General features: G+C 42.6%; 1 protein-coding gene across 3 annotated transcripts in view; it reads left to right on the top strand.

Annotated features, from left to right (window-relative positions):
• Positions 1-321: 321 nt before the first annotated feature.
• CDH7 (cadherin 7) overlaps positions 322-11,596 on the top strand; it is a 233,439-nt gene continuing 222,164 nt past the window's right edge. The window contains exon 1 of one of the 3 annotated variants that reach the window (XM_080685076.1): positions 322-490. In XM_080685076.1, the coding sequence (XP_080541202.1) occupies positions 337-490 (154 nt within the window). In that variant the 5' untranslated portion in view covers positions 322-336. Of the gene's footprint in view, positions 491-715; positions 986-11,596 lie in introns of those variants that run through there. The other 2 variants (XM_080685074.1, XM_080685075.1) reach the window with 2 other exon arrangements.

Here is an 11,596-nt window from a genome sequence, read left to right as displayed (position 1 = left end):
CACCTGGCCCGGGGTCTCTATCCCACCGGTGTGTAAATAGTACACCTCGGAAGTTTTGCATTAGAGAACCTAGCAGGGGAGGAAATTTTCTGCAAGTAAAGGGAATAGAACTAGGGCAGTCCGACGAGATTGAAAGGGCAAAACTATCACGCAACAAAACTGTAAGTTCTGATTAGTTTTATGACTTTGCCTTCATGCCTCAGGAGTTCAATTGATCACGGCTTCCAGGACAGCTTGGGGAGGAGAGGAGGGGAAGAAGGGAAGGTGCTAGTAACAATTCTCAAAACTCCCCTCTAGCTCCGCGCTTTCAGATGCAAATACCTCGCTGAGTAATGGATGGGCTGCGGCCCCTCCTACTTTCCCCCAGCTCCTCTGGATTTTCCTGCGAAGGACTCCATCTGTCTGGAGGGCGCTGGAGGAGGGGCGCGCGCGTGTGTGCGCGCCTGGCGGCGGAGCGGCTGCCTTTCCAACAACCCTCACTGTGTCTCCGGTAGGTGTCCAAGTCTCAGTGGCTCCACGGGCTGGCCGCGCTAGGCGCTGACAGCAGGTGACCAACGCGGACCACAATCACCTGCTCCGCTCCTTACCCCAGCGCCCTCCTTGATCCCCGACGCCCACCCCTCTCCCTTTCTTCGGACGCGCGCTCCCGCTGCTCCGGACCTGGTGTCCCAGCCGCCCGGGGGAGCCCGCGGGGCCCCTCCGAGCAAGCGGAGGAGGCCGGCCGGAGGCGCGGGCGGCCCGGGCCAGGGCCCTGAGCCCGCGCCCCACGGAGAGGGCTGTGATTGGAGCAGACGCCCGCGTCCGCCAGGACGCAGCGTGTGCCGAGCGGGCGCCGCCAGTCCGCCCGACGCGCCAAGCTGCGCGCACTGGGTCCCGGAGCGCCCGCGGGCGCCGGGTCGCTGAGCGCGCGCCCTTTCGGATGCAAACACCCGGGCGGCGTGGGTGGCAAGTGCCGGATGCTTCTGGGAGGGCGGCGGGGCCCCAGGTGAGTGTGACTGGCTGCTGGGGGCTGGGATGGCTCTGCTGGGCAGCACGTTGTGGGCATTTGGAAGCTCGACTCAGCATTGAGCGGAAAGCGGGCGGGGGGATCCGCATAGAGTTTCTCTGGTGTCCCCATGTTACTGCTGTGTGGCCATGGGACTTGCGCACCCAGGCAGGACGGGCGTGCAGATTGAGCTGAGGGCGCCCGGCCCGGAGAGCTGGTGATGCCCGACACTAGGTACGACGCAGTTCGCGAGTTCAGGGTGAGCTCAGACTCCAGCGCGCTCCGGATGAAGCGATAAACACGGCCTGGACCGCTCTTCTCCAAGAGGAACACCAGTGGGTCCCCTTTGACCTGAGATGGATGGGGGCAAAAGTCTGCGCTGCCGGGGCCGCCAGGCTCCGCAGCAGCGGTCTGAGACTAGAAGCGGGTGTGCCTCTGCGTTTGTTGGGGTCCTTCTACATCCGTGCGGAACTCCTTTTACCTTCCGTGAAGGTGGAACTCATCTAAGAGTGCTTTGCTTTTTGCTGTAATTAGTATTCTGCTGCTACTGTGTATCTGCAGGGCGTCCTGCTTCCCCTCCGCCCCGCTGTTCCTTGGGGGTGCCTTAGGGAAAGGGCGCCCCCCTGCCGCTCTGAATGCAGGGTGGACTTCCCCGTGGGTGCACCTGCTCCATGCTGCTAGTTGCTGGTGTTCGACCTCCCAGCGTGGATTAATGAGAAAGAGCCTATTGTCTGTGTTGGCTGCCCGTTTAGATCGTTAACCTTAAGGATTTCTTAGATACTGTCCAGGTGAGTAAAGATTAGTAATGAGTTCATCCAGTTGTGGGCAAATGGGAGCCTGTGAAGAAAGCGTCAAAGATTAGGTGTCTCAGAGCTTTGCAGTTCTGCAAATTGGAGCTTGGATATACTTAAAACGCCTTTTATTTTGAAAAAAAAAAAAAACAAAAACTTCTCTTTATTAGATAATTTGTTAGGTGAAGGATCTTTAAATTAGACGCATTCTCATATTCCCTGGAACCAGATAGGTGTTCAGAAGATCATTTTTAATGCAGAAGTACATAAACAGAACTTTGGCGGGGGTGGGGAAATAAGGGTGGAGGGTAGAAAAATGTAAGTAGCTGGAGACTATGTGGCTCTTGCTAACTGACAACTATGCACTTTAAAAAATCAGATTAACACCACAAAAAAAGTGTATTTTAAAAGAGTTTAGGGGCGTAGTAGCAGCCCCCTCCTTTTTTTAAAGGAAAGTTTTCATTGATATAGTGCCAGCAACATCTAAATAGTTTTTAAGTGTCTTTATAAAGACAAGTTAGTGGGGGGGGGGGGGCAGGGGAACTAAGGGAGAAGATAATTACATTGGAAGCTTTCAGTCACTCACAAAAAAAATTACTTTCCCAAAGAACTAGTTAGACTTTATATTTACCCAAGCTCTTTCTTGTTACATATATAAAGGGGAAATACATCGAGAATCATTTTCTTCCTCTTTAGGGCTACTTGGAACCGTGTGAATTAAAATTCAAAATAATTGAGGCAGGTAGTCACACTGGCAACTTTGTGGGAATCTTACTTGTGGGTGAGTGTTTAACAAGGAACGAAGTGGCAGGAGCAATTAGGTAGCATACATCGTTAATAGTCTTTATCTGGTCCAGCCTAGCTGAAAGTCTGTCTGTGAGAGGAAAAATAAAGGGAACAATAATCAATAGTGCAAACCAGCACCCTGCTCAAAGCCAGGGAGGCTGCAGCTTTAATAAAAGGGCATTGTGCACTCACAGCGTGAGATATTATTGTAATTAAGGGCTGCAGTAGGTCATTAGGATTGTGTTAACAATCAGCTGACAGGCTCACAACTCTTCTGAAGTCTACTTTTATTGATTTAATGGCACAGAGCTTTTCCCTTTCTTATAGAAGGGGAACTGTAGAGCATCTATATGACTGCAGTTTACCCTTGAATTGACTCTAGTTTTTCTTGTCCAATGCAGAAGAGAGGGTGGAGAGCATACTGAGTTGGCCGCTGTTCAGCCTTCCTGGTTCTAAAAATCAACCCACTATGTCTCCTCAGGGCTAATGTCTTTGCTGGTCTCCCTATCATTCAGCACTTTAAGGTTTTGTTGTTTTCTTTTTTTGTGTGCTTATTTTTGTGGCTTTTTTTCTTCCTTTTTTGAGGGCAGAGCTGCTGTAAACTTCTCAGAATGTTTCCTGATTTGAGGACGTGAATACATCTGTGTGTCCAGTCACATGCTTTCTTAGATTTTTTAGAAATCTTTCCTAAAGCACTGAACCCATAAATTGTTTAGAGTTGTGAATGTGTATGCTTGAGTGATTTCAACCTTCCTGGATTTTGTCAAGTGTTGTGTTTATTGCATTAGTGGTTTGTATCACATCATGGTTCTCACACACAAAAATGTTTTTCACTTGCTCAGAAGGCTTCAAAAACCTTAGCTTAATTGGGAATTTCAGAAACTTCTAAAATAATGAATACACGTTATTTGATGGCAAAGTGAGTCCTTGGCGTGAAGAAATTGGTTGCTTTTAAATGGGGTGATACAGGGGAGCTGAGGACAAGGAAGGAAGACATGTGATCAGAGTCCTGTGTGACCATCTGAGCCTCTGACAGGCACAGCAGATCTAGCTGTAAGCAGCAGTCCTCGGGTGCCTCCTCTGGGAATTTGTTGGTTTTGCAGGAAGATACCCCAGCCAACATCAATCCCCCTTGAACTTCTGCAAGAATCCTCACTGAGCAAACGATCAGTTGCAAGTGAATATGCAGACATCTGTCTGCACATTCACTTCAGATTACGCTATAGACTTCTGTTCTGGTAGAATTTCTCTTTGGCTGTTTTGCAGAGTGTTTATTGAGACATGGTGCCTTTCAGTGAAGTCACATAAACCATACCTGGCTCAGTGTAAATGCAAGGGTAAATGAAAAATTAAAGTTGATACAGCTAAGATATGTTGTAAGAGTATCAAGGAAAACCCTTCACGTATAATTCTGCCACTTTGTTATTATATAAAGAGCTCAGAAGGGCTGTGCTTTATCACTTTTTCTTTTTTAATTGGCATAGGCTGCTTCTAGTTAACTATAAGCTATGATTCCCCTTTCTCTTTTATTACTTTTACCCACCACACAGGTTATTTGTGCTTATAGTTGAAATTGACTCTATAATCCAGTTAGCGATGTTTTCACACAGTGTCTGATAACCAGAGGCACACTGCAGGCTGTGTGGTTCATTTCCAGGGCCCCTGCCTGCATATTTAGGCCAGTAAACGGTGGGAGGTTGTGGTTTGTGGTTGTAATGCTGTCTGACCTGGGAGCTAATGGACTTGATCATAGTTTCTTTATGTGAGAAGTCACACATGACAGCCCCAGCTTCACTAATTAAAATGTAAAAAAAAAAATATATATATATGCCTTTTTGCAAAAAAGAAGAGGGCTGTTTCGTCAATGTTTAAATTATTGAAGTTAATGCTAAACTTTTAATGGCATACAGATGAAACCATTTAAATGGTAGTATATTTCTGTTCGGGATGCTGCAGGTGGCAGTGCTAAGTCCAGAATGATTATAATGCGTACATTAGGAACAGATTAATCTACTCTTCAAGATTTGCAGCAACCCAAATAATCATACCTGTACATTCTTACGTTCTAAGATATTTCCCCAAGTTGGTATTCTATTTCTAAAACGTTCAATGAGCCTTTGTTCAAATTTCAGTGGAAATAGTTTACTACTGTAGTGTCACAGTATAGGAGGAATAAAAAAATTATTTTTAATCACCAGGGTTGTTTAGAAGGGGGGAGGCAATTTTAAAGCTGGATACTCCTTACCCTCCTTTTTTTTTTTTTTTTTTTTTTTTTTTCTTTTGCTCCACCTGGACATACAATCCTAAACAACAGGTTCTGTCACTCTCTTCTTCTTCTGCCCTCCTGACCCTGCTGGATGGAAAAATCCTGATGATTTCCTGCTTTGAAAATTCAAACTCATGGCCGTATAACAATTCCAGTGAGATCAATGCTGCTTTTCTTGGCTTTTGGAGAAGCTGATACATTCCAAAGATAATAAATTAAAAAGCACTTCATTATCAGAATGAGAAATACTTAATAGCCCCTTTAAATTACCCGTAGCATCTAGTCCTGCCCAGTCCCATCAGTAACTGGCTGTGTGACCTTGGGCACTGCGCTGGATTCTGTAGATTTTGATTTTGTCCTTCATAAAGAAGACAAGCCTGCCTTGGGTTTTTCTAAAATGTGTTCCAATTCATGTATGTTATTCTTCTGTGGTTCTGCCATGTGCAGGATCTTCAGTCATGAGGAGCAGTGCATTGGGGACGTCTTTATGTGTTTTTTTTTTTTTTTTCTGTAACATGAACCCTCAGGAAAACCAGTACTGAAATGACATCTTTATCCTGTAGGTACTGCCCTTAGTAACTCAGCTTCAAGTAGGGTGGCCACAGCTGTTAACATGTTCCTTGTCCTAGACTATTTTCTCTCTGCCGTGGCACCTCTGCTCATTCACGAAGGGGAGGACTGGAGAACTTATCTTTTTACCTTTCTGCGTTCCTCCAAACACATTTGGTGGATCTACTGTAAAACGAAGTAAAAGTGCCAATGAACAAATATGATCGCTGCTACAGAGCAGGACTCTAACTTTATGTACAGAGATAAATCACATGAGGGCCTCAGTGATAACAGGTGGCAGCTGTCCTGGGGAAGGTGAGGACAAATGAAGGTCTTTAAAAACGACATTGGACAAACCAGGAGGCGGACTTGTCATTGACTTTCAGTAATATCGTTTAATACCCAAGGAATGTCTAAAAAAGAACAGGCTTCTTTTCTCTGACACTACAAAGGAACCGGTAAATGGAAGGTTGTTCTTAAAGCAGTGGTGATATCTTTACAGTGTCCTCTAACCACTGCTGTGAAGTGGTATCAGTCCCACTTGGAACCATGTATATTGTTCACCCTTAATGAGGATGCATTAAAAACATGTTGCTTGTCAAAATGTCCAGCTTTTTTTTAAAGCAATCTTGGACGAGACAGTTTCCTTTCGGTAGGCCAACAGAAAGATTCCCCCCCCCCCCCCCGATTTTGCTATTGTTACAACTGTGAAGTCTTGTACAATTATGTTTTATAGATCAGCCAGCAAACATCCGGAGGAATATCAGTTAGATTCTGAAGGTGTCTGGCAGTCATCCATTATGGATTTTTTTTTTTTTTTAATTCTCATGCATTACTTTCTGTCAAGCACACTGACAGTCCTCAAGTATTTTTACCATTGTTTTCCTAGAATATGCATATTATTGAATTTATTGTGTGGCTGTTATGTCCCATCTAATTGTAAACTGTACTTATCTTTAAAAGGACAAAACTTCCTTAAGTCAGTACTACCAACAGATGATAAACAGTGTGTTTGCATTGAAATTTACACTAAGTATATTTTCAAACAGTGTCAAAGGCCCACTACTGATGCTAACTTCAGACACAGAAGCATGAAAGCTGTTCTTGTCCATAATTTAGAGAAACTGTGATGGTATAAAGTCATTACTGAGATACACTGTAAACCATCATTTTTATTTAATATCAGACTCCATTTTAAGTGTCACAAAAGCTAAAATAGTAATATATTTTATTTTAATATAATTGATAGTCATATTTTAAAGCTAAAGTTATTTCCAGAAGGCTTATAGTACTGGGTGCCTTTTAAAAAGCAGTTTAGCATATGTACATTAATTGGTAATTAGGCATGTGTTGAGAACTACTTGTATGATTATATATGAATGGGAGTGGCTGAATATGATACATTTTATGCTACTTGTTATGTTTTTAGCATGTTGCCTTTGAGATGGAACAGGATCTGGAGGATTTGTACTTTTACTAATTAAGGATTGGTATGCTGACTCATAAGTAAATTTTGTTGTAGGTAAGGAATTTTTAGTCATTGTTTTAGGTATGAACAAAACATTCGCTTAAGAGCATTATTGTGACTTGATCTGATTTTTAAAAGTGGTTTCACAGTTAAGTGGGCCAGAAAATCCAAGGAAATTTCATAATAATGAATTCATTTTGCTAAATAATATTGGCTATTAAGGTTAAATGAATAATAAACTGTCTACGTACTTGGATATAATTGTTGCCACTTAGTTGAACAAAAATAATTGGAGCAAGATGTAGCATGATTAAGTGATTTCAGGTCAAATAAGTGATCTTGAGTTAGTAAATACTGCCTGACTGATCCACACCCCCCTCTTGTTTCCTTTTTGCTTCAATCATTTAAAATTTCCTTTGCAAGGTTTCATTTTGTATTCTCTTGATTAAGGTGTGTTGTGATCACAGTATTGTGATTTTCATGTGTTGTTTGTTTGGTGGAAAAGTAAATGTTAGAAATGAAAAATATACAAGTTTTATCTTTAAAATATCAGAGCAAAGACAACACATTCTAAATCTTACTCAGATAATTTTTTTATTCAAGATTAATTATTAGTCCTGTAGCCATCACCACGACTCTCCCAAACATCTGTGGTTGGCTCCTATTCATTCTCCTCTCCTCAGATATAACCTATTCCTGGCTTCCTCCTCAGAGTTATAATGCTCCCCATTTGTAACTGTCCAGAAGTTGACACAGATCTGTAGAAGTTACCTAAACTGTATACCGTACATCATTTCTCTGCACTGGCTTTTTTCCTGAGTTAGTCAGGTAGCCAGACCTGTAGCAGGTCACTCTCCTACGCTTGCCCACTGAAGACAAGATGACACAACACAGCTTGGGGGCAGAGGTTTTTGCTTGCTTCTGCTGTGACTTGCCCCTTGTTGGCACCTGTATATGATACTCAGGGGAGGAGGCCGAAGGAAGGGAGAAGATGAATGATAAGGAAGTCTAAGAAGGGAGGATGCAGGTTTTGGCTCGGATTCATGAGACAATATTTAACCCACTGTGAAAAAGTCAACAATTGTGATGGATTGTGCGCTCAAGTTCATTTATATATAAAACATAACAGCGTGGTGCCTTTGTGTGTTTAACATCCGTGGGACTCTAGGAAGTCTGTCTGGAAGGCAAGGCAATAGGGAATCTCAAGTTCAAGTTTTGGTTCCTTGCGTTTGATGACACAGATAACTGGAGGTTCCTCATACTGGTTCAGGGCCCCTCATTTCTTTCATGACATCCCAACCTGGATGACTTGGTTTGGACTGCTGAACTGGCCTTTACCTTGAAAACCAGATGTCAGGGTAAAGATTGAAAAGGAAGGGAAAGATTTGGGGAAGCCTGACGGAGAAAGGGGACATCCGACCCGCTCTCTCAGGTGTATATTCCTGGAAAACTTAGGCACTCATGAAACACACCCACTCGGATCACAGCCATTTATATAGTTTCCCAGTTTTATAAGGGCACTCCATGAAGGGTATTATTGAGACATTTATCTACCTCATGAAACAGAATTTGCATCCTCCAGTAATGTACACAAAGCCAGGCAAAGTATCCTTGTACATTCTCGCAGACCTTCAAGAAAGGTAAAGATCGTTTGGCTCGAGAGCCTGGCAAATACTTCATACCCCACAGAGAAATATAATGGAATTGTTTTCAAAGTGATTGTGACTCATAAACACAGTAGAGTTAGCAAGCAGTTTATATATTGCATATGGTTAAGTGTTTATGCTAAAAGTTAAATTAGCTCTGGCCCATGTGACTCAGTTGGTTGGGCATCGTCTGGTCCTGTGCCCAATCAGGGCATATGCCCAGGTTGCTGGCTGGATCCTCAGTAGGGGGCGTGCAGGAGGCAGCTGATCGATATTTCCCTCTCTCCCTTCCCCTTGCTCTCTCTCTAAATTCAGTAAAAACATGTTTATACAAATAAAAATGAATTTAATTATAATGAAAACAAACAGTCCATAACTATTTTCTGCCAATTATGTGTCCTCTTCTGTTCTAGATGCTGTGATACACAGGGTAGACATCCCTCTTCATCAAGGTTCAGGTTAATACTCACTGCTTTAAGCACCCTTGACTTAAACAGGAAAACACAAAATTCTCAGGTACCTCTTCTTCACAAATGTTACATTGTGACTAAAGTACTCCATGTCATGCTTCATAACTCGCCTTGTTGGGATGTTGTAGCCAGTTTGATAAATCCATAATCTTGTTGTGTGGGAGAAGAGGAAGTTAAACATCTCATGTTAAAATTCATGCTACATTTCTTAAATATACCAAATGTTTCTTTTATATTACTGTGACTTTCTTAAATCCCTCTACCCTTTATTTTTAATTATTAACAATGCACACTTTTTCATAGCTTAAAAATGTCAACAAAATCTATTCTATATAACGGTCAAAAGCATAAAAGGTAAGACCCGTAAAAAACAGACTTTAAAGATAATTTAGTTCAGCTCCCTTCTTTTGCCAATGTAGAAAATTAAATCCCAGGGGGATCCAAGGTCCTACAGAAATGGTGGAGGTTTTAGAACAAAGACCGCCGTCTTCCTATTCCCGTTCCACATTATGTTTGTTTTCTTCCTGTCAGTGAACATCCCGAGTGAGCTGGAATAAATGTCTTCAACTCCAATATCAGTCTTTGACTTGTAAGAATAACAGAAATTGCTTCCCTATTACATTCTTTTTGAAAAAAGATTTTTGGTGCCATTGTTTGTATCCATCTAGATTTTTTTGGTTCATGATCCATATTCTCTGGCACTGACGAGAACTAACAAGACTGTTTTCATTCAGTGTGAGAGTTGTCTAAAACATTTTACTACAGATAGCTTTTAAAAAAATGTTTTTCTTGATCTCAGAGAGAGGAATGAAGAAGGTGAGGGAGAGAGAAAAAAACATCAATGATGAGAGATAATCATTGATCAGCTGCCTGCCTACTGGGGATTGAGCCTGTAACCGAGGCAGGTGCCCTGACTGGGGAATCGAACCCTGACCTCCTGGTTCAGGGGTCGACAATTCAGTCACTGAGCCACAGATAACTTTTAAAGGAAAACTAACCTCACTTCACAAACTAATGTTAACAGAACTAGTATTAAACTGAAAAATATCATCATGGCACTAATAACCCTAACAGCTATTCTTTTAGTGCTTTTAGTTGGGCCAGACACTATCATAATTTATTTATTTTATCCTGTTATGAAGTAGATGCCATTATTATCATTTTTGTTTTATAAGCGAGAAACTTGAGGCTTTATCTCTGCAACTTACTTCCTTAGAATTCTGTAAATAACTTGTCCAAGATTGTTTAGCTGACTGAAGACTCAGAATCTGTCTCTATCCGATGCATTGCCCAGTCTTTACCATTGTAGAGTTATCATAACTCCCTGAATTTTGAATTCCCAAAGTTCATTCGCTACTTAGTTTGTTAGAAGTTGGATACATTTCATACTAAAACAATGCTGTCAAAGTTCACTTAATTCATAAAGTAGCCCAAATAATATAATGTAGCTATATTACATTTAAAAAATTGTCCCAGGCAGCATGGAGGGACCTGGAGAGTATCATGCTAAATGAAATAAGTCAGTCAGAGAAAGATAAGTATCACGTGATCGCACTCATATGGACTCTAAGTAACAAACTGATGAAAGAACAGAGTGGATCCTGAGACGTGGAAGCATGGAACAGAGTGCGGAATCTCAGAGGGAAGGTGGGGGAGGGTGGGTGGGTGGGAGGTAATCAATCAGAGACCTTGTATGCATATATGCGTAACCCATGGACACAGACAAGGGTAGGGAGGGTGGGAGCAGGCTGGAGGGGGTAAATGGGGGAAAAAGGGACATATATAATACTTTCAACAATAAGTAATTATTTAAAAAATAGTACAATAAACTTACTTTAATACAAAAAAATTAAAAAAAAAATAGTCTCAGGGATCAAAGTACTTACGTCCCTGTTTTTGTGAGAAAATTTATTCACTCTTGAGGCAGGAGAGGGGGAAAACTGGTAATGTCCTTTGGCCTCAGGTTTCACAAATCTAGTCTCAGTCCTGTCACCACAATGCTAATCCAGCCCTCCCTGTCCCCCAGGAACCTTGGTGGCCCCTAGCATGAGGGAGGTCACATGACTGTGCTTCTCACCATGCTGACAGCTGTTGCCTCTAAAAGCCGCCACCCTGGGCTCCTGACTATAATTCCTGGCTCATGGTAGACCATCCCATCCCCTGGTGCACCATTACCTAGCTTAAGCACCTACCCACCATCTTTAACTACAGGTAACCTGTCTCAGATGGGTTAGCTCAGACCTCCCTACAAGGAACATTCAGCCTCACTGAGGGGCCTGTATTGGAATATTAGTGCCTGACTCCAAGTTACTTCTTAGGATTCTAAATCTAGAACAACTTGACCTTCTAGAGTGGTTTCTAAAAGGACCGATTTCATTGTTGCTCCTTAGATGGGAGATCTGGATTTGGGGAGATGTGTTCAATGCACAGACGACAGTCAGCGTGCTCCAACAATGGCTTATCATTCTCTGGTTCTCAGTGTACATCAAGTCCGTTCTGCAAGCAGCTGGATTATTCCACAGTGCCCTCTGGAATTTCAAAACTTTACAGAGCTATTTTAACATGAATATGTTCCCTCGAATGGAGCTCGAAGACCGTGCAATCCATTTCTTCCAGTGGTGTGGGCTATTCCAAC

The sequence above is a fragment of the Plecotus auritus genome (assembly GCF_963455305.1).
Source record: "Plecotus auritus genome assembly, chromosome: 8".
Taxonomy (NCBI): domain Eukaryota; kingdom Metazoa; phylum Chordata; class Mammalia; order Chiroptera; family Vespertilionidae; genus Plecotus; species Plecotus auritus.
The sequence above is the reverse complement of the archived record's forward strand: the minus strand, read 5'-3'. Positions and strand labels throughout refer to the sequence as shown.